At 40.6% G+C, this 27283-nt stretch overlaps 1 protein-coding gene across 3 annotated transcripts in view; it reads right to left on the bottom strand.

The window, feature by feature from the left end:
• Positions 1 to 3394: 3394 nt before the first annotated feature.
• LOC122901168 (SEC23 interacting protein) overlaps positions 3395 to 27283 on the bottom strand; it is a 40473-nt gene continuing 16584 nt past the window's right edge. The window contains exons 7-19 of one of the 3 annotated variants that reach the window (XM_044240633.1): positions 27170 to 27259; positions 26159 to 26300; positions 24431 to 24639; positions 23967 to 24085; positions 23280 to 23432; positions 21029 to 21124; positions 18308 to 18505; positions 13523 to 13678; positions 12829 to 12931; positions 11163 to 11348; positions 10319 to 10481; positions 9734 to 9835; positions 3395 to 4545 (exon numbers count right to left, since the gene is read on the bottom strand). In XM_044240633.1, coding sequence (XP_044096568.1) covers positions 9754 to 9835; positions 10319 to 10481; positions 11163 to 11348; positions 12829 to 12931; positions 13523 to 13678; positions 18308 to 18505; positions 21029 to 21124; positions 23280 to 23432; positions 23967 to 24085; positions 24431 to 24639; positions 26159 to 26300; positions 27170 to 27259 — 1697 coding nt within the window. In that variant the 3' untranslated portion in view covers positions 3395 to 4545; positions 9734 to 9753. The remainder of the gene's footprint in view (positions 4546 to 9733; positions 9836 to 10318; positions 10482 to 11162; positions 11349 to 12828; positions 12932 to 13522; positions 13679 to 18307; positions 18506 to 21028; positions 21125 to 23279; positions 23433 to 23966; positions 24086 to 24430; positions 24640 to 26158; positions 26301 to 27169; positions 27260 to 27283) is intronic. The other 2 variants (XM_044240634.1, XM_044240635.1) reach the window with 2 other exon arrangements.

Below are 27283 nucleotides of genomic sequence, written 5' to 3'. Positions count from 1 at the left end.
CAGTCGGTTTAGCGTCTGCCTCCAGCTCAGGTCATGACCTCAGGATCCTGGGTTCGAGCCCCGCCTCGCTCCGCTGAGCCCCCGCTTCTCCCTCTGCGTCTGCCCCTACCCCCTGCGCATGCGCACTCTAGGGCGCAGGCGCTCTCGAATAAATTTTTTTAAAAAAATTCCGTAATACAGTCTCTCAAAAGTCACTTTTTAGCATAAGAAATGACAGAAAAACAGGGTGGGTCATCCTGAGTATACCCTTTCCACCTGCCCACGAACCCGAACTGCTGCTCACCCTCAAACCAGTCCGCTAGCGGGTGGCCGGGTCCTCCACACCCCCTGGCGTGTTTTATGTGTCATCATAGGTTCCGACAAGCTGAACATGGTTTACGGTAATTTTCGAGAATAGTAAGCATGTGCACTGTCCACATTCGCTTCCCTTGGCCTGAGACTAAAAGAAGAAAGCGTATTAGCTCATCTGCTCCCACTGGGGTCAACGCGAAGTCATTTTCCAAGGGTTCTGTGGGCCAACGGGCTCAGGGAAAATCTAAAAGGGCTGGTGTTTTAAAGCCTGAAAACAAAATGTCAGGGGGGGGGGGAGAATTTATGAACGGAAAACATGTTTTCTCGGAAAACGAGCTTAGAGAATCACGGCATGGGGAGGTCACACACAGGTGCTCCGCGTCCTGCCGGCCTGCGTGCAGCAGACGGAGCAGCGGGAGCACCCGCCCCGCCACCCCACCCCGCGCTGGCTCCACCGCCCTCATCCTCCTTTGGAATGACGGCCACCTCCTCCAGGCTGCCCCACTCCACACATGCGGAGCCAGGAGCAGCTCTCAGCTCCGAGAAACCAGGCCCAGGGACAGACAGGAAGTGTCCGCCAACGGGCCATGAAGGCCTGGGTCTTCCCTGACCTGAGTGCTCCTGGTGGCACAACAGGAAGTTACAACAAGCGACATTCTGGGTGCTGCTACATGCCTGGCGCTGTCACACGCATGTTACCCATATTTCCGTTTGGTCTCCCAACTCTGAGATCGAGGAATTTCATGGCAGAGGAAATGGACCAAAACCAAACCAAACAAACAAAAAACAAAAACAAACCACTTTGCCTGCAGAGACCAGAGTGGGGAAAAGTCTTGGCACAAGGAGCCACAGCTAAGAGCCAGGACACAAAGGCGGGTGGGCACCAGAGCTCTTTATGATGCTATCGAAGTTTTGCCAAGCTCAATTTAGAGGTGAAATGCCAGGACAAGGTTGACAACCTGCTGGAAAGACAGACATCTTGGGGAGTGGGCCTCTCAGCTCCTCCAAGAGCTACATTCTATCAACTCCTCTTAGAGGACCCACCTGCAAAACGGACTCCCAAGAAGCCAGAAGCCCAACCGACCAAGTGACAAGAACTGCAACTTGGAAGGAAACCAAACACTCAGGGTCTGCAGTTGAGTTCACCCTCCACCCAGACAGCAAAATCTACACGGGAAACCAAGTCACCACCAGAGTATTGCTTGGTAAACACTAAGGTAGTGGGATGCGTCACGTCATAGGAATCTAGAGCAGTGACAAGATAAAATACCAAGGCCAATCATTCTGGGTTTCTGGGACAGTCCTGATTGCCAGTACCCTGTTTATAGTCAGACCATATGTCGTAAGTGACTGTCTCCTACACATGACCTTCCTGCCGGGATGGTGGTTATCTACCCTCTGCCTCATTGCCAAGGCTGTGGGGATCACACCTTTCGAATAACATACTTACCTCAAAAACCAATATAACTGTGTTGTTCGTTATAATTATGCTCCGGTTTTAAGAAAACAGCCTTGAGACTCAAAAAACACACGGGTCTGTCAGCTGGAAAGTACTTCCCCATTGTCACACATCAGGTTACCCAGCCAGGTCACCATCGTTCAGTGCTGTGAGGACTCCAGCCTCCAACTTCAGACACGAATGCTTTTTTGTCCCACACTTTGCATATAAAACCCTTTCACAAGGAGAGACCCGACCTTCCCCATCTGGGGAAAATGAGGACATTAACCCAGATTAGGGGCTGGAGTGGATGGTTGCAGGAGGGGATAAGCTCTTCCTGGGAAAAAGGAAAGGTCAAGCTTGACTCAAAAGCTATGCTCACATCTAGATTATGTTCCAGAATCTGGTGAAAGTTCTCACTTGAAAAAGGCTTCTGCCTCTTTTTTAAAGAGTTGACAAACCACAGATCTGGATGATCTTCCACAGTCTTTTCCAAGTGTTAGATCATGTTTTTGATTCTTAAAATTCTCTTATTCAGAAGATTATTTGGAAAGTGCCTTACTCTGTGACAAGACTGCGTTAGGCATGGTGGTTCAACACTGTTCCAACAGTGAACAGCATGCTAACAAGGACAGATTCTGCCCTCATGGAACCTACTAACAGTTTTCCTTTTTTCTTTTGTTTACAGAAATGGAAGAGTAGGGCACTTGGGTGGCTCAGTTAGTTAAGCGTCTGACTCTTGGCTTCAGCTCAGGTCATGATCTTGGAGTCGTAGGATTGAACCCCCAGTCAGGCTCCGTGCGGAGCATGGAGCCCACCTGAGATTCTCTGCATCTCCCTCTGACCACCCCCTTTCCATAAATAAAATCTTTTTTATTGACAGAGAGAGAGAGATCACAAGTAGGCAGAGAGGCAGGCAGAAAGAGAAGGAGAAGCAGACTCCCCGCTGAGCAAGGAGCCCGATGCGGGGCTCAATCCCTGGACCCAGGAATCATGACCTGAGCCGAAGGCAGAAGTTTTAACCCACTGAACCACTGAGGCACCCCAAATCTTTTTTTTTTTTTAAATTGAAGAGTAATATAAATACATGTCCACAGGCAGAGCCACCCAAAAATTTATGTTTCAAGTGTTAAAATTTCAAGATTCCTGAAACCCAACTAGTATATATTTCTTCTTTGGACATTGGCTCAAGTGTTTCTCCTCCTCTGCCCACAAATACTCAGACGACAGGCTGAACGATGCTGCTGAAACCAGCTATAAGTTGAAAAATCAAACTAGACTGGATTTTATTAAGTATATATAAATAGCCCCTATTTTTCTTTATTTCATCACTTTGAGGAAGTTAAGTGGAGATTAGGTGAAAAGCAGTAATACTAGGTGTAGAGACATGACAGCCAAAAGGGAGTCATTGAAACTGTATTCCAGCCAGATCTGCCACTAGATCTGCAGTCAGCGAAAGGCAAGCAGTGTCGTGTCCTCGCTGGAGAAGGAGGTGGTCGGCATAAACATGTTGCCCGAGAGCACGTGCCACTCTAAAACTGCTCTGTCCTAATTCAATTATTAGGCGATAATGCTACGAACTAACTACATACGCAGGCACTCACAGTGAAAAGTAAACGAACACTGAACTCAGAGGAATATTTAAGGAAGACGAGAAACATTTGCTGCTTTTTAAAAATGCAGTGACTATTTTATTCACACTAATTAGAATATATACACAAAAAAATGTGTATCATATGTTGCTTTCAAAAAATTCTATGTTCCATGAGAACTATGTAATAAACAGTGTAAAATGTTTCTACTGCATAACAAAGGAAGAAAAATCAGCATTCCCATATAGTGTTAGGAAAATATTTAAGATAATTTGAAGTTATAAGAAAACAAAGTGAAATATTACAGAACAGTCTTTTCAGGAAGTAGATGTTACAGTCTAGAAGCAATACTTTCATACTCTGAAACACTTTGGTATAAGTGAAATTAATACAAAGCAAAAAAAAAAAAAAAGAACAACAACAACAACAAAAAAAAAACCAAGAAACTCTACTTTGGTTCACATTAATTGAAAGTTTAGCAACGAGGCAACCGCACGGCTACCTCAGATGACAAAATGGAAAACGTCCCATCGGCTCCCCCGCCCCCGCACCACCGCTGGCTGACAAGGATGTGCCGGGAGAGCGCTTCCCAGGACTATTGGGCCACGGGAGCTTCTCATGTCCCCCTCTATGTGCTCAGCCAGTGCTTGAAAGGCTTCATAAAACCTCAGATTCAACTTGGAATATAAGCGATCTTGGTTACTTCCTCTTAGACACAAATGACCCCGCAGTAAAGCAGCTCAGAACTACAGCTCACATTTAAAGTAGAAAAGTAGAACACAAATTTTTGGAAAATCATATAACTACAGTTTCTCAAGAAGTCCATACTTGAATAAAAGAACATACTACATTAATTTTAAAAAATGCAAGTTTAATAACCCACTGACAGTAAGTTTTTAAGAAACAGAAATAACCGTCTGCATGCCACAAATAGTTCTTCATCGATATCAAGCATTACTTTGACAGCTGCACAACTAACCTGATCTGAGGAATTTTTAATTGCATCATTTTTAAAATTACATTTCCTTTCCATACTGTCCAAACGTGGTACTGATTTTCTTCATTGTCTTTTTGTTCTGCATGTTATCTTTTAAATGGCTTCCTACTTGTGAGAATTCTTTCTGAGCAAATGTTGATGAACCACTTTTTCGTCATCCATCACAGGCGCAAACTGGGAATGTCCTCTGAGAGTTTTCTCAGCCATGTAATTTCTACTCCAACTTTCTGGAAAGACAAGAAAGTCTTTAGAAGAAAACAGAATCCTTGGTGAGCTTTGCAAACTTACAGTAATAATATACTAATGCACTGTTGCTCCTTCCTGAAGTAAAAGAATATTCTATCATGTGCTCAGCTTTACCACGTGTGCACCGTAAACTGCCTCCAAAGAACACAGCCTGTGAGCACAAGACCTCGGGGCTCCGGAAGGGACAGAGTGAGGGAGGGAGTGTTCAGTGAGGTTAACTAGTGGGTAGATCTTCGGAACAAAAAGAGTACAGAAGGTAAAAGAAAAAATTTCTGTCAAGTTCATGTGAGACTTTTTAAAGAACAATTCTAAAAAGGATGAAAGGAGATAAACATAAAGAATTATTCAACAGGGGGCGCCTGGGTGGCTCAGTCGGTTGGGTGTCTGCCTTTGGCCCAGGTCATGATCCAGGGTCCTGGGATGGAGTCCAGCATCAGGCTCCCTCTTTGGCGGAGAGCCTGCTTCTCCCTCTCTCTCTGCCTGCCTCTCTGCCTGCTTGTGATCTCTCTCTCTGTCAAATAAACAAACAAAATCTTTAAAAAAAAAATCTCTTAAAAAAAAAAACAAAAACAGTATCAGGAACTTAAGTTCCTGCCCAAATTTAACAACCAAGGATAAGAAGAAAGAAAACAATGAATAAATAATGTGTGAAATGTGAAATATTTTGTGGTCTGAATTCACACTAGCAGCAAAGTCCAAAATATCTCAAGCAGAGTAATTAGGTTAAGACTAATTAAAAAATTAAAATTTTTTTAAAAATCAATTTTCTCATCAAACAAAACAAACAAACACTGGGCATATAATAAAAATGTCAAACAAGAGCATATCATAGAAACATCAATGCCAAAAGGGTACATTTTAATATATGGCACAGCCAAAAAAAACTAAGAAAAAAGTTAAATCCCTCTATTCTTCTAAACTATGTTCTTCTAAACTATGAAGTTAAGTGAAAAACAAACTCATTTAAGAAAAAATTAAGCATAATTACTGAAATGATAATTTCAAAAGACTGGCTGACATTTTTTTTTTTCTTTTTTCTTTTTTTTTCGGTGACAGAGAGAAACAGGGAGAGAGGGAACACAAGCAGGGGGCGTGGAAGAGGGAGAAGCAGGCTTCCTGCTGAGCAGGGAGCACAATGCGGGGCTCGATCCCATGATCTGAGCCGAAGGCAGATGCTTAACAACTGAGCCACCTACGCACACCTGGCCCACCTATTTTTAAAATATGCTCTTTACCCACCCAACGCCTCAAAAGCCAAAGCATAAGCAAAAATGAAAGGCAAATGTCAAACTGGAAAACAACTCTGCAGTGACAAAGGGCTAATATCCTTAAAATATCATAACTATAAATCAGTTAGAAACAAAAATACCCTACATCACACCTCCAACACCTTTTGCTCAAAGGCCAAGACTAGACAACTGACAACAAAGACAAATGGCCCCTGAAATATACCAATAATGCTACATTTCACTAGCGTCAGAAATACAAACTAAAACAATGACAAACAATTCATGCAATTGTTTATCAGCAAAATTTTTTAAAATGGTAATACCCAGTGTTGGCAAGGATACAGGAAAACCAGCACTTACACAGACATGAAAATTGAGCAACTTTTCTGAAATGCAATTTAACAAGAGGTGTAGATTCAAAATCCTTTGCAAATGTGCAATACACTTAGATCCAACAATGCTACGTGTAGGAATTTATCCCAAACAGATTTGTGCAAAAGGTACATGCAACTGTATGTCAGATTTATAATAAAGTTGGAAATACATCTAAACACCTGACAATGGCAAATAACTTAGGTACTTTAATAGAACTATAAAATGGAATACAATGCAACTATTAAATATTACGTATCCCAGAGCATTGTTTATAACTAGTGAAAGATTAGAATAACCTAAATGCCCATCAACAAAGAACTGGCTAAGAAAACTACCGTGTAGCAGTCAGTGGGACACTACACTATCATTACAAACAATGAGACAGCTCTTACATCCTGATAGATCTACTTCTCTTGGTCTGAAATGATCTTCTCTCCCCAGATACCCACCCAGCTTACTTGCTTCAATGACACCTTATCAGTGACAGTGTCCCTCACCATCTTAGGATAGCAACTTGTCCCATCCCAAGTGTGCTCCCTTTCTCCCTTACCCTGCTGTTCTATTTTTACCATCTGCCACACTGCAATCATGTATTTACTGCCCATCCTCCCCCAGAGGAAAAGATCTTACCTGTATCAGTGCCCACACTCCCCTCCTTCATCTGTTTCAGGAAAGATGTATCCCTGCTCCTCTCCTCAGGCTAAATGCTTCACATGGCCTTGGCCCCTTCCTGCATTACCTTTTCAAGTATTTCCCTCCACAATTACCCATTTTACTTCTGCCTTATCAATTTCACCCTCCAATACTGGATTATTCTCAGTAGCAAACAAACACACCTTAATATCATAAAATGTCCCCGTCTCATTTCTATTATCTTTCACAGCAAAACTTTTCCTCTCTGACCCTTACCTCTCCTCCACTCACTTTACCTCAGCCATGACATGAAAACACCTTTGCTCAAGGTCACCAATGATGTCCTATGTTCGCCTCAAACCAATGGCCAAGTCTTGGTTCTTGGCCTTGACCTCTCTCTCAGCAGCACTGGACACTGCTAACTACTCTCTCTTGAAGCAATCTTTTCTCAGCTTCCCTGAGCTCACAAGCCCCCAAATCTTCTCTCACTTCAACGGCTCCTCCTTATCCACCAGACCTCTTCTCTACCTACATACTTCAAGGTGATCTCATCCCATTTCTGGCTTCAAATGACCACATATATGCTGATGATTGGTTTTAAGGTCATTACCTTGAGCTCTGAGCTTCAGACCCCCAGCTCCAGAACATCAACCACTGACTTAACACAACAGAACAGATTCCCATTCTCACACCTCACCAAAAAACTAAGCTCTGTCCACAAGCCTTCTCAGGAAAAGGTACCATAATCCACCCAGCTGCTCACACCAAAATCCTAAGAGTCATCCTCAACTTCCTTCCTTCCTCCCTCACGATGAACTTATCTGGAAGCCCTGGACGTCCCTCCCTGCAAAACAGATCTGCACTCAACCATCTCTCACCACCCCTACTGATAAAGCCCTAGTCAACGCCACACCAGCCTCTTAATTATTCTCCCTTCCTCTCTCCTTGCCAGCATGTGCCCTCCACCCAACACCCAGACAGAGCGTTCCTTCTGAAGTCTAAGCCAAGTCATATCACAACTCCCGTTAAAACCCTCCATGTTTCCATTATACTTAGAGTAGAATACAAAGGCCTTACCAGCTTCCTCATAAGCAGGCCTGCCACCTCTGAATCCTCTCCCCCTGCGCTCCCCTTCATTACCCCAGCCATACTGGCCTGCTTTCCGTCCTGCAGACGTGCCGTGTCTCTTCCCATCTCACAACCTTTGCAGCTGCCCTTCCTCCTGCTTGGATCGCTCTCCTCATATCCTCAGATGTCCACCTCCCTCTCATCTTTCAAATTTCAACTCCAATGTTGTCATCTCAGCAAGGCCTTCCCCAGAAGCAACCCATCACCACAACATCTTCCTAGACCTATCTCCACAAGACCGATCAATATCTGAAATTTACTTATGGATTAGAGCATAGGTTTACTATCCATCTCCTCCCAGTAGAAGATAAATCCTTTAAAGGTGAGAACCCTATCTTATTTTCCACTTATCCACAGCATGAAAACTGGTGTCTGGCACATAGTAAGTACCAAATAAATATTTGAGAACCAAATAAGAGACGATTTTGTAATTGAAAATCTGAACTGGGGTAGTTTTTGACATTACCTTTAGTTTATTTTACTACTGTGATTCCAGAAATGGTGAGAACTGATAATACTGTATCAAGAATCTGATTATAAAATGGCTTTTCAGACCTCTTCCCTACTCTGTTGACTAAGACTCTCCTATATACATTAGGAAATGATCTAAATGTACACTAACAGGAAACTGGCTAACTAAGATGGAACACAGCCACACTCGAAATTACTAAGTAGCCGGAAATTACTATGTAGTCATGAAAGAGAATGAAAAAGATCTAAGCTAACACAGAAAGTTGTGCAAGTTATAAGGCTGATCGAAAACATCAAGTTGCAAAATAATACATCCAATGAGATCCCTTTGTTTTTACATGCAAGCGCATTTGATTGGATGTGCACGGGGCGATCCAAGGAAACCCTACTGAAAGCAGTTATCTCTCCAAAATAAGAAGGTGGAGGCTGAACTTAACATTTATTACTTGAAAATTAAAAAGTGTCATGAACAGGGAGCCTGAGTAGCTCAGTCAGTTGAGCATCTGCCTTCAGTTCAGGTCATGACCTCAGGGTCCTGGGATGGAGCCCTGCACTGTGCTCCCTGCTCAGTGGGGAGTCTGCTTTTCCCTCTGCCTGCCACTCTCCTTGCTTGTGTGCTCTCTCTCTCTCTGACAAATAAAGAAATAAAATCTTTAAAATAAAATAAAATAAAATAAAAAAATACAAGGATTAGCTAAAACTGCCAATGCCTTTTCCCCCTTACTCATGTCTTAAATGTACACACAATGTCTGGAACTCCGTAGTCATCTCATAACTATGAGTGTCATCTCATAACTATGGATTAAGAGTCAAAATGCAGTATAAAGATGCCACCAATGTGAAAGTCCAGTGACATCATTCAACAGATGAACCCTTCCCATTACACAAGAAAAATAAACCTCTATTCATTTGAGGTACTGTGAATTGGATTCTGTTACCTACAACCAAAGGAATTCCTAACTGACATTCCTGGGAATATCTTTCAGAAAGAAACTGAAAATAAAGTCAAATTTTATGCAGAATTAGGAAGAAAATTATAACATGTCAGAAATGCAGTCTGCAAACCAATTCCCCCTCTTTAATGTTTCTATTCTGAATTTTTTTAAAAAAGAAAAAAGAAACACTAGGAAGAAACAGAAAAGAGAAAATTATAGTCAACATCAACTCCATAAAAAAGACTTCAGAGGGGCACCCAGCTGGCTCAGTCAGTGCAGCATGCTACCCGTGAGTTCCAGCCCCACGTTGGATATAGAGATTACTTTAAAAAAAAAAAAAAATTTTTTTTTCAGGATGAAACATTCACAGTGTATGCACACAATAAAGATAGACTCACACAGTGCAACTGAAGTCCAATCAATGCTGGGGCTGTTCTGGACTGATGTTCATTGTTCGATAAATTTCTTTAAGTAACAACAGAGCAGTATCTTCAGATTCCCTATCACAAAGAAAAGAATATTTTTACTTAAGAGACCATTCGTAGAAATTAACCTCTATGCATAAAGGTGGAAAAGGCAGCCCTTGTTCTAGTCAACCCTACCTAAGAAAGGCAAATGACAGTGTAGTCTTAAAGCTGTCCTTATAAACTGGATGGACACCGATCAGCTACAAAACAGCTGTGTGCAATCCTCCACGGTGACAGGGGACATCTGAAAGGATGGCTTTTCAAAGTCCCTGCCACTCCCATTCTGTGAAAGGTATCCCTACAAAATCAGTGTGCGAGTACCAAAGGCCTTTGGTCAAAAAGAGATGACACACTGCCATCTTGTGGATAATAAAGGGGGAAAATACTGATTTTGAATATATGGCAGTTGTAATTAATATTCCATCATAAATGATAAATCAGCTAGAGAGTCTCCCTAAAACGTATGTGCTAGCACCTAAAGGCCACGCGAATATTACCAAAGAAGAAACCACTTACCAATAGCATAAATGACTCTGAAGAGCGAAAAGATATTCATTAAAACTCTCTATTGGCTTTTCTTGAAGAACGTAGTCAATTCGGCGACCTCCGTTTAGCATTCCAACCTTTCCTAAGTAGTCCTCATCCTTGGAAAAATCTGGACTTTCAACAATCTTTTCTGCTAGAATTTAAACCATTTCAATATCAAAGTCAATCACTTAATCATTATCCTTTGACTTTAGCTGACTTTCTGGGCTCAAGAGAGTATCGCTTGACACACGTAGCAACCTGGGGAACTACCAGGCTCACTTCCCATTCCTCCAAAGAGCCAGGGGAAGGAAGAGGGGCTGGTTACCCGAGAGAGAGGAGAAAGAGCCAACGAGCTGACAGAAGTTTTGAAGAAAAGGGGTGAGAGAACATTGTAGAAAGAAAGGAAACAGAATTAGAATCTGAAAGAGTCAAAAACATCCTGGCACAATGATCTCACAAGGCAGACACAGTCTAGAATATAAGGACACCATGAAACAGCAGCATCAGGACGATAATTTCTTACAGTGGGTCTTTAAAATGCCTGAATACAAGCTTAGCTCTCAACTCTGATATTCCACTCTGGCCTTAGAAATCTCAACAAAAACTTAAGAATGCAGAGTAAAAAGTCCAGCAACTTTCAGGCAAAAACCCAGAAAAAGAAATGATATGCATTGTGAAGTACAGTGAATCAGAACAGATTTTCCTTTACGAAAGAACCTCTAACATTTTAACAGAAAGGAACAGAATGGAAAAGCATCATTAAATAATTCGTAAGTAATATGTTTACAAATAACATTTGTACTAGAAAATGCTTCTCAAATGTCAAATTTACCTTCAACTACTTGTTTTTCTTCTTCTTCTTTGATCTGATTGGCCACTTTCTCCAGTTCTTCTTGCAGCTGAGTTGAAGAGGTGTGAGCGCGGGCAAACTCGTTTAACGTCTGCCAAGCACTTTTCAGGGAGCTAATAAAGCCCTGTTTCAAATCAGATCCCATACGAGAGAGACTGTCTTTCAGCTCTAAGGAGATTAAGATGACATATCATGTCAGTTAGTCACTGGATAAAATTCTGCACCACAAAAACTGAAACTGAAGTTAACACTTTTCTCAGGGTAAGTCCTCTTTTAAACGCCATAGTTTCTCGGCCAAGAACTCTCAATATATTAAAATGTTTTGTAGAGGGGCACCTGGGTGGCTGAGTCAGTTAAGTGTCTGCCTTCGGCTCAGGTCATGATCCCGGAGTCCTGGGATCTAGGAGTCCCGCAGCGGGCTCCCAGCTCCGTGGGGAGTCTGCTTCTCCCTCTGACGTCCCCTCTCATGCTCTCTCACTCTGTCTCTCTCTCTCTCTCAAAATAAATAAATAAATAAATATCTTTAAAAAAAAAAAAAAAGACATGGGCCCACAAGATTAAAAAGATGACTGCTTTTTTAATCTATAATCCTAAAATGGTTTTGAGAATTTGAGATTTTAATATAACAACAATATAAACTTCTGATTTAAAAATGAAGAAACCCCTACCCTTCCACCTTTTCTACTTTGTGGTCTAATAAATCCTATTTGAATTCAAGGTATTTGAGTACCAAACTTCCCATTTTAACTCCAAAAGAGTTAAGTATTTTTTAATAGCACGATGTAAGCCCCCCGCCAAAAAGGAACGAAGGAAGAACAGAAAAAAGAAAGAAAATCCAATTTTCAACAAAAGGGTATGATCCCTTTCCCCTACTGCACTCCCATCCCTTCCACCCAAACCTTTAAGACTTTTTTTTTTTTTTTTTTTGACAGACAGAGATCACAAGTAGGCAGAGAGGCAGGCAGAGAGAGAGGAGGAAGCAGGCCCCCTGCTAAGCAGAGAGCCTGATGCGGGGCTCGATCCCAGGACCCTGAGATCATGACCTGAGCCGAAGGCAGAGGCTTAACCCACTGAGCCACCCAGGCGCCCCCCACCCAAACCTTTAAACCTACGGATGATATACACCATTAACAGGCATAAGAGAGACATAAACCCCACTTGGAATTATTACTGATCCATTATGTTTAATGGATGTTTTTAATTGGAAAAGTTTATATAGTTATTAGCATGGAAGTAACAGCTCATTTGACTTAGCATCAAGTCTATTTCTTCGTGGTCCTTAGTTCAAGTGTTATTCTGCTTCCTAACTCCAGAAATTATGACTAAATTCTATCAATCTTTGTGTCTCATCATTTTAGTACTGACTTCCCTCATTCTTAAGTATCTCAACCATTAGAACACCACACCAAGAAGAAAGTCATCAAGGAGAAGCAACTCATTCAGAACTTTCTTTATAGCTCTTCTGAACATTTAATAAACAGGTTCCAAACACAGCAGGCACTTAAATAACATTAATTTTATGAGAAAGGATCTAGTGTTAAAATTTTCATGATTAAATTACAAATGACAGAAAGGACATAATTCAATATGACTAACAGATTACAAAATGACAGAAAGGAAACAAGTTTTTATAGTATTTGCTTTTTACCTAAATGAAGTCTTTTTCTGCCTTTGTGATGTGGGATGAGAACCGCTTTCAGGTCCAAATCTGGAACAATCATGGGCTCTAATCTATAAGCCACTGGATCAAGCTGTAAAGAAAAGTGAAATTTAGGAAAAGTTCTTTTATCTTGAGTTATGTATCTGGACTGGGTGACAAAACAGGTAACAAGAAACCAGAGATTCTGATTTTTTCACAAGTGGTAATTTTAAGAAGACTTCTAAATCTGTGAGTAAAACTGGCTTTGCAAGCAAAGCAATAGAATTATTTCCTTGAACAAAGGCTTCCGGGTAGAAAAGTTTATTGGACAGCATCAGACTATTCTCTATTAGGACAAAGAGTTGAGTTGTACATCAAAATGAGAATTAGTTCCTAAGAAATAAGAATCTGAGACTCTAGGGTGCCTGGGTGGCTCAGTGGGTTAAGCCTCTGCCTTCAGCTCGGGTCATGATCTCAGGGGCCCAGGATCAAGCCCTGCATCAGGCTCTCTGCTCAGCAGGGAGCCTGCTTCCTCCTCTCTCTCTGCCTGCTTCTCTGCCTATTTGTGATCTCTGTCAAATAAAAAAATAAAATCTTAAAAAAAAAAAAAAAAGAATCTGAGACTCTATAAGGATGATCTAATAAGTGTTTCTATGTAGGTGTTTCATCTTTTTCAAAATAAAAAGCAGTTCAAGTCACTCACTGGATGATAAATATTGAAGAATCCTTTACACGTAGGGAGCCTGTAGTTCTCATCTATTCTATCCACTCCTCGAATAGTGAGAAACATACCAATTGGAGATCCCAAGGCAAAGAAAATCTCTGGCTCAAAGTCTAATGCGTTGTAAACAACAGAAACCTAGGAAGAATCAAAAAACAATTTAAGATCATCATTCCAAGGTCACAGAATAAAAAATTCATAAGTTCAAGCTGGAACTGCACTTAATTAAAAGCATGTTAACACAGATGGTGCCACTCTAGGTACGGTTTATAATGTTTATAATCACTGTCAGCTATTTTAAAGGGACAAAAAATTTCTCTTTAAAATCTTCATAGACTGGGGGCATCTGGGTGGCTCAGTCGTTAAGCAAGTGACTTCAGCTCAGGTCATGATCCCAGAGTCATGGGATCGAGCCCCGCACTGGGTTCCCTGCTTGGCGGGAAGCCAGCTTCTCCCTCTCCTACTGCCCCACTTTGTGTTTCCTCTCTCACTGTGTCTGTCTCTGTCAAATAAATAGAATCTTCAAAAAAAAAAAAAAAAGGTAAAATCTTCATAGACTATTACATCCTCTGTCTATATTTTACTTGTTGTACAGCATAACATACACAGTATATAGTAAACATTGTATTTATTATAATTATAAATACCATTAAAATTGTAGATTCTAGATTCAAACTGCCTGGGCTTGAATCCTGGCTCCACAACTTACTGTGTGACCTTGGGCAAGTTTCTTAACCTCTGCCTGTTTCCTCATCTACAAAATGGGGATAACAATGCCAAACTCATAATGGGGTTGAAAAATAAATAACCTCATCCACATAGAGTGCTCAGCACAGAGCCTGGCCTATTTTAAGCATCCCACAACTGTTACTTCTCTTGTAACTACCACCTTTGTTTGTCCAAGCAAGTTTCTTTCCAGTAGAAAAATGCTTTGTCCCAAGAGAGCCCCTGTTTTGGCAGCTTGCTTTTAGCCGCTCACCTCACTGACAACGGCCCAGAGTAAGGAAAGCCCCTACATTCGTGGCACTCTACGGTTTACAAAGCTCTTTTGTTTGTTGCTCAGCGGCAGGATAGAGGTCTTTGTCACTCGAGTATCCTGACGATGAAAAATGATGAGCGGCATAATCCGACCGCGTGACAGAGGCCCCCTGAAAGGGAGGTACAGCAAGATTATCGTGTCCGTTTCTCAGATGGAGACAGTGACGCTCAGAGAGATGACGTCACTCACCGACAAGCACTCACTAGTGAGTGGCAGAATGAGAACTTCGAATTCCAAATCCAACGTGCCTTCTACTACCCTAGGCTGCCCCTTCTAACCAAGTCTAGGCTGTTCATCCCTTGGCTTGCCCTTATATTTGCAAATTCAACGGTTTCTGCTACTGATGAGGGCCACACGGGACATGCTCTCAAGATTATGCATTTCCCCCAGCTCCAGATTTAAAAAAGGAAGAAGAAAATAGAAAGTTAAGAGAAAAATTACCAACTGGAAATTACAACATAGATGAAAAAAGAGCTAATATCCTTAACACACAGAAATTCTTAAATATCCAAAAAGGAAAAAGAAACTCAGGAGAAAAGTAGGTAAAATCAAAACTTCACAAAAGAAAAATGCCAGAAGACATATGAGAAAACATCTAACTTCTCTAATGCTTAGAAAGGCAGTGAGATGCCATTTTCCCTACAAGGTTATCAGAGAGATGAATGAAATGCTAAAAAGAAAGAAAGAATCTTCTGTTTTCATAAAAGTCGTTTTTTCAGAAGAAAGTGATAAAAGTGAGAATACTCCCTATCTGTAAAGGAGAATGACAGCACCAGAGTTAGTGGGGGGGGGGTCAGTCTTATAAATTGCCTCTGAGAATAGAAACCGACAAAACTTTTTCAGGGGCAAGTAGAAGTAACTACCAGAATTTTCGTATGTACATTCTTAGGCCCACCTAGCCCACTTCCACTTATTTAACTGAAGGAAATAACAAAGAATATGCACAGAAAATTGGTTTAGAAGTGTTCATCACTGGACTGCTTAAAAGAGTGAAAAACCTGAAACTGCCTACATGTCCAACATCATGGGTGAACTGTGTCCCTCAGCTCAGACCTTATTCGGAACTAGGATCTTTACAGCGGTAATCAAGTTAAAGTAAGGTATTTAGGTGGGCCCTAATCCAAGACGCTGGTGTTCTTATAAAAAGGGAAAATGAGGTCACGGAGACAGACACAGAGGGAAGACGAAGCAGACACAGGGAGGAGCCTGTGAAAACAGGGCTGGAGAGCGGCATCTCGGAGCCAAGGAGCCCCTGGCAAATGGCCGGAAGCTGGAAGAGGCCAAGAAGGGTTTTCCGCTCTAGGTTTCAAAGGGACTATGGCCCTGCTGACCCTGCTGACACCGCGCTCTTGGAGCTTGAGCTTCTAAGAACTGAGACAATAAATTTCTGTAGTTTAAAGCCACCCCGTGTGTAATCCTTTGTCGTGGCGGCCTGAACAAACTGATACACCCAGTAATGAGTAAACGAAAAAATAAACCATTATCCATCCAGACAGTAAAACAGCAGTCATTATAATGAGAGAAATATTTACTGACACAGGAATATATTTGTAATAGTGCTTGAAAATGGCAGTATAACGTTTTGGTAAAACATTTTATGTAGTATTTCCCCATCTTTGCTAAAACATGTATATAAATACATGCTTAAATAAAAGTCTAGAAAGCCTTGTTCAAAGAGTTCAGAGGTTAGTTCTGGCCACGAAGAGTATGGTATTTTTTGTTTTCTCTTGCTTAGCAGTTTCTTGACTTTCTGGCAAAGAATGATGCACACGGGCTATTGTTTACACTGCCCCACAACCTTCTGGGTAATAAACCCTACTTGCCCACACTGGGCCACCCACCATGGAGGTGGCACGTGACTTGGGCTGGGACAAACAACCTGTGCCCCATTCCCCAGGCAGTATGAATTGGCTAAAATGGACCTATAACTCATACCAGGTCAAGCACATTTTCCTAACTGGACCTACCGGGGGAGATTCCTTTTCCTCTGTGGTCATAAAGCTATAAGGGGATGAGCCTATAAGGACACCCATGATTCCAGGTTGATGGAGAAGGTCAGCTCCCACAGAGGGACACACAGTGAGTGTGTCCTGGTCACATGGAAACCCTGGTTCCACATCTATACTCTGATCCTTCAGAGTTAAGTGAGAAAATCTCTGCCCTTTATTTGCTAAAGTATGTTCAAGGTGGGGCACCTGCGTGGCTTAGTCGAGTAACTGCCTTCAGCTCAGGTCATGATTCAGGGTCCTGGGATCGAGCCTCACTTCAGGCTCCCTGCTACATGGAAGGCCGCTTCTCCATCCCGCTCTGCCTGCCACTGCCCTGCTTGTGCAAGCACGCTCCCTCTCTCGCTCTCTCTCTCTCTCTCTCTTCAAATAAATCTTAAAAAGAAAAAAAAAAGTATGTTCAAATTTGGTCGTATTTAAAAAGAAAGACATTTTTAGAATGCAATCAATGAATTGTGTTTAAAAGCTTGAACAGGCTATTACAAACACCCTGTTCCATTTTCTGCCTTCTTTAAATCAGTCATGAATTCACTTGGGAGAACGGAACCTTACAGACACAACTGTAAGTATACTGAAAGTAACAATGTCTAAAAAGATTTTAATACTTCTAAGCCATTGAGATGTAAGTATATTAAAGTGTATTATTAAATATAGCACTGTCGATTCCTTGGCCAATTTTTATAGAAATTTTTCTGAAAAAGGAAAAAAAGATTTTTCTGCAAGGGAAGAATTGTGAATACTAAAAAATGTAAGTTAAGTGAATGCATCAAGTTTCTCTCAAAGAAATTTAAGAATATAGTAGTCCCCCCTTATCCAAGGGGATACATTCCAAGACCCCCTATGGATGCCTAAAACCTTGCATAAGACCATCCTCTATACACTATGTCTTTGCCATACTTACCTATGATAAAGTTTAATTTATAAATTAGGCAGGGTAAGAGATTAACAACAATAATCACAAACAGAACAATTATAACAATATACTATAAAAGTTAAGTGCATGTAGTCTGTTTCTCTTGAAATGTCTTCTTGGACTGTACTCAGCCTTCTTCTTGTGATGATGTAAGATAGAAGGCCTATGTGATGAGATGTAGCGGGGTGAGTGATGTAGGCTTTGGAAAGTAACTTTCAGTTACTACTGACCTTCTGACCACACGTCAGAAGGAGGATCATCTGCTTCCAGACCACAGACGACCAGGTAACTGAAACCACAGAAAGCCAAACTGCAGGTAACTGGAGACAACTGTATTCACATGATTTTCAAACTACCGTCACTCCGTTGCTAGTAGCTATGAGGGACTAATGTTATAAAATTACGAGCAGTGGAAAAACTAAAAATAAATTTACTTCAACATAAGTATTTTTTAACTGAGAGATGCACACAATCTTACGGAGAGAAAATGTTTTCTCCACCCCCCATAAATGTTGACTATTTTAAGAATTTAAAGACAGGGCGCCTGGGTGGCTCAGTGGGTTAAAGCCTCTGCCTTCGGCTCAGGTCAGGATCCCAGGGTCCTGGGATCAAGCCCCGCATCGGGCTCTCTGCTCAGCAGGGAGCCTGCTTCCTCCTTTCTCTCTGCCTGCCTCTCTGCCTACTTGTAATCTCTGCCTGTCAAATAAGTAAATAAAATCTTTTAAAAAAAAAATTTAAAGCCAACCCCAATAATAAAGATATGTGATTCCAACATAAAAGGTGCAGCTCTAATCAACTTGTAAACTTACCTGTCCAGTGCCAACTTCGAAAGACTCATAGTCAACATGCACAGAAGACACATAAGCACCAACTGGAAGTTTCCGCTTGGACTCGTTAGAGTCTGAGGGGAGGGAAGTCATTTCTTTAGCTCTCTGAGCATTTTCCTCTTGTCCCTTTGTCGAAGCAGCCATCACTGCCTTCTTCTCTGCTGCTGCTTTTTTCTGTTCCTGTGAAACAGCAACATTTCACAACACAAGCCTGAGGAAAAGTTCATCAACTAGCTCTATGGAACAAGCAAGCTATCTCAAAGCTAAGGAATGATCAGTAATTTCCTAGGCAGAGTGGTGTCAGGGAAACATCCTTCTTAGAGTCACACACCAAATACTTAGGGAAGAAACGCCACTATTTAAAATTCTTAAGAAAAAAAATGATAAGAGACAGAAAAAACAGTTAAATCTAAATACTAGCTATCACTACACTATTCACTCTACTTTTCTATAGAACTTAAAATTGTAATACAAAATGCCAACTATTTGCCTTTATGAACTCAACTTTAGACAGATTAAAGTACCATATAATTGTGAAATACATATTTCCTATAAAGATGTGGATTTGAGGAGAAATGTCTTCATTCAACATGTTTACACCCAAGATGTCTGCGTGGAGCCACTGACAAGTTTTCCTCAAACCCATTTTGGGAAAAACAGACGAGCACACTGTGGTTAGAGTCCCGCAATGGAGTATCTACTCAGAAACAGGAAGGAATGAACTGCAAATGACGCAATAATTGGATCTATCTCAAAAACGCTGAGTGAAAGAAGCCAGATACAAAAGAGCACATGGCGCTGAACCCATTTATATGAAAAGGCAGAATAGGCAAAACTCAACAGTGACGGAAACCAGAGTAGTAGGAAAACAGGGAGGAGCGGACGAGAAAGGAGCAGAAGAGAACTATCTGGTGACAGAAATGTTCTAACCCTTGTTCTAGGTGGTAATTACACAGATGCAAAAAGTTTCAAAACTTACTACGCTGAACACTTAGGATCCATGTACTTCCATAAATGAGGAAGTAAACCAAAGCTCTGGGGGCCTCTGTGCAACCAGCCTCCATCCCTTTGTCCTACACCCTATTCCCAGCTCAGCTGCTCTTTCAGCCATAGGTAAACACAAGCCCACTCCTGGAAGGCCTATTTCTCCTTCAAGCATCAACACTTGGGGGCGTCTTCTTTGACCTTCCTCAGCCCCTCAACCCTCTCCCCAGGCCAGAAATGCCACTCCCCTGGCTCTGACAGCACGGATAGCACTGTTACAGGACCAATAAGTCACCTGTGGTCAAATCTCTGCCCCTAACTAGACCACATACCCTCAATTCATCTCCAAATCCCAAATATTGACATGGTACCTGAGCCAAAAGATATTAATTAAATCTTAAATAATTCAACTGCTTAGGCTAACCAAAACAAATCAGTCCCAACTTTATAGTCCTGTTACATGCAAAGTGATATACACTAAGGTGTAAATATATAATAAAAATAAAAGAACTATAGCAGTTCAAAAGATGGAAAGATAACACAGATCATGTTTACAACAATAAAGTAGCCACCTTAAGAACTAATTTTTCTAAGTACTTAGAGAATCTCTATAAAATTAATTTGATTAGTACATGAACATTAGGGGCATTGGGGTGCCAGGATGGCTCAGTTGGTTAAGCCACTGTCTTTGGCTCAGGTCATGATCCTGGAGTCCTGGGATTGAGTCCCACATCGGGCTCTCTGCTCTGCAGGGAGTCTGCTTCTCCCGCTGACCTCTCTCTTCTCATGCTCTCTCTCTCTCTCAAATAAATAAATAAAATCTTTAAAAAAAAAGAAAGAAAGAAAGAAAGAAAGAAAATTAGGGGCACCTGGGTGGCTCAGTTGGTTAAGCATCTGCCTTCAACTCAGATCACGATCTCAGGATCCTGGGATCGAGCCCCACATTGGGCTCCCTGCTCAGTGGGGAGCCTGCTTCTCCCTCTCCCTCTGCCTCTGCCACTCCCCCTGCTTGTGCTCACGCTCTGTCTCTCAAATAAATAAAATCTATGAATAACTAAATAAATGAAAATTAAATGAAACAAGTTTTTCCCAACTGCTCTTCTTTCTTTCTACATGATTTTTAGTTTCTGTTTTGTTTTGTATTTTTAAGAATTTTTGCTTTTTTTGGTTATTATTTCATGAGATTTTAGCGAGGCTATTCTTATCTCTTTAAATGGTGAGAACTAAGAACAGAGAAAATGAGCTAATATTTATTGGGGGCTAAGCTTACATGCATTAATCCAACCCTATAGGGAAGGTAGCAAAATTCACATTTTAGAAATTAGGGAAATCAAGAATCGAAAAAGTTAAGCAAATTGCTCATGAATAAGGAGTTAATAAGCTGTTGAACTGGGACGACTGATTCATCCATCTGTCCAGGGCTTACTCAGTTTTTGCACCAGGAAATCCCCAAATACCAATTTTAAAACTGAGAGTCCTTCACCCTGGGAATTCTCTCAGTTCCAGGAAAACGGGAATGGCCAGTCGTCCTAGCTGGGGTTGAAACCCGGTTCTGGCGGACTCCAAGGTCTGCGCTTCCATCAGCTCCACACTGCGCCCTTGGACAGGGAGCACATTAGCTGGCTTAATCACACTGTATTAACAAAAACTCCCAAAATCTGAACAAGAGAGTCAAAGATGAATTTTGGTTCCTGTTTTTAGGGCACAAATAAACTTTACCAGTTTAGCTGCCTTCTGTTTTACAAAGTTAGCGATCTTCTTTCTGGGTCCAAGGGGTATGCCCATTTCCTTCAGGTCATCAACTGTACACATAAGCTTGAAAAGAAAATAAACAAACAAGCACATTAGTTCATCAGTTTAATGACTGATGAAATGAAACCGAAATCAGGAAATGATAAAAAGAAACCAGACGAACAGAAGCAATCTAAGATCCAGTCGATTTTTTAAAAGTTAATTTGCTTTTAAATACTCAATTAACTTAGGCTATAAACTCTGAGCCCTCCACATCTAAACCATTCTACTCATATTTGGCAGAAAATACATGCATTCTGTACAAAATTAAAAAGCTACACAGTCAACCAGACAACGAAGTCTCTTCCCTCTGCTCCTGTTCCAATCACCCAGCTCTCTCACAGCCTCTGCAATCTGCTCTTTCCAGAGACAACTTCCATATACACAGCACCTCAGTGGTTTTCCTTGTGTGTGTAGTCTGCGAGGCAAATGGGACTGAACTGTGCTCTTTTCACATATCATATCTTAGAAATCACTTCCTACCACTACCTGGGACACTGCCTCATTTACTCAGCAGCTGCATTCCATCACGTGCACGCACCTTCAACTACTTCACTGGCGCCCCACCAGCGGACTGGTAGGCGTTTCTCAGGGTTTGCTATCAGGAACAGCACTGTCGCGAGTACCCTTAGATACTCTTGTGTCAATATTCCTATATTTGGAATTATTCCTGGCAAATCGCTGGAGCAAAAGATTTTTTGTATTTTTTGCATTTTGGGGGGTATTTTTTGTATTTTAAAAGGTATTACCATCTTAACCATAAGGAACAAACTGAGGGTTGCTAGAGGAGAGGTAGATGGGAGGGATGGGGTAAGTGGGGATGAGCATTAAGGAGGGCACGTGATGGAATGTGCACGGGGTGTGATATGCAACTGATGAATCACTGAAACTAATAATATAGTATATGTTAATTACACTGAATTTAAATAAAAAATTTAAAAAATAAAATAAAAATTTCCAACCCTATCATTTTAGACTAAAATCTTCATCAAAAATAAAGTTAATCTTGCAATAAAAAGAAAATAAAAATTTAAAAAATAATAAGGTATTACTAAACTGCTTTCCACAGAGATTGTACCAACTTAATCTTACTAACCATATGTAAACCGTGCCCAGTTAACCTCATCCTGGCCCCAGAGTATATGAACAAGCTTATTTTTGCCAAACCAAAAGGTTAAAAAAAACTCATTGCACTTTCAGTCTGCCTTTTTCTCCTGAGTTTTCTTATGACAAGAAGCCATTTGTTACTTCCTTTTCTGTACATCATTTGTTCAGTCTTGGCCTATTCTAGTGTGTTGATGGTCTCTGTGCAACTAATTTATAGGAGCTTTGAATAATAAGGAAATAAGCCCTTTGTCTCTAACATGTGTTCCAAATATTCTTCTTAATCTATCACTGGCCTTTAGATGTTGTTTAGGGCATCTCCTGTTATGCAATTTTTCTTTTATGGCTTCTGGGTTTTGTGGCATACTTAAAAGCCCTCCCAGATTACACTAAAAAACAAATGAAACTTTTTTTTCCCATTTTTAAACATTTAAGACTCTGCCTTATCTGAAATGTGTACTCAAATGATTCATAATTTTTGATCTTATAAATAGGAGAAACAATTTTAAACCAAAATGAATCAAACTGGGATGCCCAGGAGGCTGTCAGTTAAGCATCTGCCTTTGACTCAGGTCATGACCCTGGGGTCCTGCGATCCCTGTGTAGGGCTCCTTGTTCTGCAGGCAGCCTGCTTCTCCTTCTCCCTCTGCCTGCTATTCCCCGTGCTCGGGCACTTGCTCTCTCGCACTCTCAATCTGTCACACAAATAAATAAAATCTTAGGGGCGCCTGGGTGGCTCACTGGGTTAAGCCTCTGCCTTCAGATCAGGTTGGGATCTCGGGGTCCTGGGATCGAGCCTCCCATCGGGCTCTCTGCTCAGTGGGGAGCCTGCTTCCCCCTCTCCCTCTGCCTGCCTCTCTGGCTACTTGTGATCTCTCTGTCAGATAAATAAATAAAATCTTTTTATATAAATAAAGTTTCCAGAGCAACCCTCTCGGGTCCCCTTCCTCTTCCAGAGCTTTGTACCATCACTTTACTATCTTTCAATAAACTTTACTTTGCTGCCCACCAGAAAAGGAAGGAAGAAAAGGAAGGAAAGGAAGAATGGAGGAATGGATCAAACTATCCTCAGTACCAGAGATTCCATATCAATCTTTTCCTTTTCAAAAGTGCTAACATATTCAGAGAGGCTAAGTGCTTCCAGAGTTTCTTGCAAACTTAGGACTTCTTCATTTTCAAGGTCAAGGTCACAAGACTCATCCAAAGTCAACTTTGGCTCTTCAGGCATCTTAAGGAAAAAAAAAAATGTCAGGGGAGCATTGCAAACCTCAGAAAAACTCCCATAAAATGTCTCCTGATCTACAGTAAATCCTAAACAAGTTTGCTCCATAGAGAAATCATAATTTTAGGTAGTTTATCATCCAAAGTTTGAATATTCTAAGAAAAGTGTATCAATTGAAGAAATCACTCATTCCCATTTTCTACAATAATTTACTTAACATTTTTTTAATCATAAACTTTCTCTCACATTTAAATTTATAATCCATAAGGAAGACAAGTGAGAGACTCAAAGGAGCTAAGGTGATTCTATCACGTTTATAACCTCAGAGTACTTTGATTTATAAAAACATTTCAGGGGCACCTGGCAGACTCAGTCAGAAGAGCATAGGACTCTTGATCTCAGGATTACAAGTTCAAGCCCCACAACGGGTGTAGAGACTACTTAAATAAACTTAAAAAAAAAAAAAATTCAGGAAACAGTTCAGACTTTAGAAAACTGTTTGGCTTTATCTCTAATCTAAATACGTTAAGTGGGCTATACCTGCTTTTCCTGAAAATGTGGCGGCTTCACAACGCCATTAGCTACAGCAAAAGGCCCAGGAGACTTTGACAAATTCAAATCTTTTTGATTAGACAGGATATCAAACAGTATTAAAGAACCTAAAAAAAAAAATTACATTTTGCTTTATAATGACTAATAGTTTTATACCACTATGTAAATTCTCTTTTTTTCCCCAAATTCCCTAGGCAGAAGTCATACAAAAGTTAAATGTCAATCAAGATCTGATCAATATTGTTTTCCCAAACACCAGAATAAATTAAAATATAAAGCATTCCTAGGAAACTGAAAATCAAAGGCAGAACCTAAACAACATATTCATGTCCACCCTTTATAAAACTTAAAATCTTTAATTCTAAATCTTGTATTAATAATGTCACCCTCACTAAAAGCAGTGATAACTCAACAAAAATTATGTTTAAAATGTGAATATTTGACAGTTTTACCTAAACTGTGACCAGCAACAGAGACACCTCCTTTAAAGTCTGGATTCCGACTCATAAAAAGTGCATGCAGACGGTTTATCTCCATTCCCACTTTTTCCACGATTGTCTGACAGTAGGTGGGGCTATTGTAAAATAAAATATCTAGCAAGGTTTCATTGGTAAAATGACGAAACCGACCAATACTTGGTAAAGTAATTTTCTTAATGTTCCTGTTTTAGAAAGAAAAAAAGTATATTCAGTCACTAGCCACCTTACAACTACAGACGTTTTTAAAGCTTAGACAGTGATTTCTAATGAGTGTAAGAATCCCACAGACTAGGGCGTCTGGGAGGCTCAGTCGTTAAGCGTCTGCCTTCGGCTCAGGTCATGATCCCGGGGTCCTAGGATCGGCCCGCACAGGACTCCCTGCGCTTCAGGAACCCTGTTCTCCCTCTCCCGCTCTCCCTGCTTGTGTTCACTCTCTTGCTGTGTCTCTGTCAAAAAAATAAATTTAAAAAAAATCTAAAAAAAAAAAAAAAAAAAAGAATCTTATAGACTAATTACGAGTTGATTCTGTAGACAAAGTTAGTATAAATGAACCAAGATAAAGCAAAAAGGTGTTAAGTGTGCATACAACTATGCTGCGACTTTGGGGATTCTCCAAGAGTGATAACATAAGGCATATGTAAAATTTTTAATTTATTTTTCTTCTATTCTTCCATTTTTCTTCCAATTAACTGGAAATCAGGATACCTGACAAAAATTGTGGTAGGAAGGATGACACGGAATATAACAAGGAATCAGAAAGGAGTTTCATGCACTGAAAATCTTTCTTGATTTGAGAATATAGCAAAGTTCACGAACATCCACAGAGAAAGATTGCCCCTCATCATAATAGGACCTACCATGAAAGAATATACAGAATAACATAGAATACTGTTTGTAGAATTAGTGTTATAAACCACGTGCCCTGAAACATTATAATCTTCACTAAAATCCAGATACGTTATTACCCCTGTGTCCTATGGTAAATATCTAAATCTGTGTTTCTCAATTGAGAGTATGCAAAACAGAGTAGGGCATGTTTAGTTGTCGGCACCATGCCGACAGAAGTCGCTGGCCTTTAACAAAGACTGGAGATATATTTGGCTGTTGGGAATCTGGGGTGTTGTCTAGTGGGTAGAGGCCAGGATGCTCCTAAACATTCTGCAACATACAGGACAGCCCACTGTTTGAACTGCTACAGATTAAAATAGTATTCTAGGGGCGCCTGGGTGGCTCAGTGGGTTAAGCCGCTGCCTTCGGCTCAGGTCATGATCTCAGGGTCCTGGGATCGAGTCCCGCATCGGGCTCTCTGCTCGGCGGGGAGCCTGCTTCCCTCTCTCTCTCTCTGCCTGCCTCTCCATCTACTTGTGATTTCTGTCAAATAAATAAATAAAATCTTTAAAAAAAAAAATAAAAAATAAAAAAATAAAATAGTATTCTAAAACTGGATTACATTTCTCACATTCTCCTAAATATTTATACAGACATATGCATGCGCACATGTGTACAAACACACACACATGTGCACACAGAAAAGCGGCATATAATCATTCACAGCCAGTGTTTAAATCATACGTCAGAGCAACTGTATCATTTAAATAAAGGAATGTATTTTTTTAGCACATATGTCGAAGTTACAATAAACTACTTCATATTTTGGTTTAAATTTCGAATCTAAACAACGAGTCATCAAAGTCCACATACCTGTCAACACCTGTGGCATCCCCACCCAAGGAACTATGCCAATGAACAGGAAGGAATTCCACTCTGCTTACTTTCCGATCGTCTAAAGATTTCTTGAAATGTGTCTGCAGCAATTTCAGAGAAACCACCCTAAAATCATCCACTTAAAAAAAAAAAAAATCAGGGAAGATAAATTAAAATGATTAAATTTCCTGACTTGATGGGTAGTTTATCAATTCTCTCAAATACACTAGTACTTTTCATTTAACAAACCTTTTAAGAAAAAAAATAAGAACAATGAAGTCAGTCCAAAAAGGAAAAAAAACAACCTTTTGGAAACTTTTTTTTTCAATGTCTTAGAGGAATGTATAAATGACTGAAAAACATTTAACTACTATTCCTGGAAAGCAGCATGGCACTATGGGTACAGACTCTGGAATCAAACTGTCTGCCACAGGATCCCTGCTCTAGAACCCGCAGACCATGATACGGGAGAGGCTCACTAAAGACTGTGGACTTCAGTGCCTGACCTAAGAGTGAGGAGAACAGCAACAGCACCTGCACCCCCCAAGGTTTATCGTGAGAGGTGAGTAATACGATCCGTGCAAAATGCCTGGCACAAATCAGGTAATAAATATGAATTACTATTATACAGATATGAAAATAAAACTTCAAAAATTTAAGTACACCAGGCACATTCATTGTTCCATTAAATGACTTCTTTTAAACTGACTTTAAATGATTTCAATGCACAGGTATACCTAGTTGCCAAAAGTGCCTAGGCAGAGCCTGTCTGTCAGAAAGGCTAAATTATTTCCAAGATCCCTTCTAACCCTTCAGTCTAAGATTTTAAGAGTTACATACATCATAAGAGCAAATCAAGTATAAATTATTTCCCAGTGACCATTTAAATCTCCTCTTACAGTTCCTCAGACAATAGTAAACAGCTGGAAACCATCTTAAAAACTAACATTTAAAAGTTCTTCTATTACTTCTCAATTCATTCCTTGAAATAAAATGACAAATACTTACCACATTCAATAATGCTTCTAAAGCGCAAGTCACACACAGGTCCAATGCCATGCACCATGAACACCAAATGATCAACCCGAGGCATTTCCCCTACAAAAGAAATACATACATGCC

Source organism: Neovison vison, chromosome 2 (assembly GCF_020171115.1).
Source record: "Neovison vison isolate M4711 chromosome 2, ASM_NN_V1, whole genome shotgun sequence".
Lineage (NCBI taxonomy): Eukaryota > Metazoa > Chordata > Mammalia > Carnivora > Mustelidae > Neogale > Neogale vison.
Note: the sequence above shows the minus strand (reverse complement) of the source record. Positions and strands in the feature narration are given on the sequence as shown.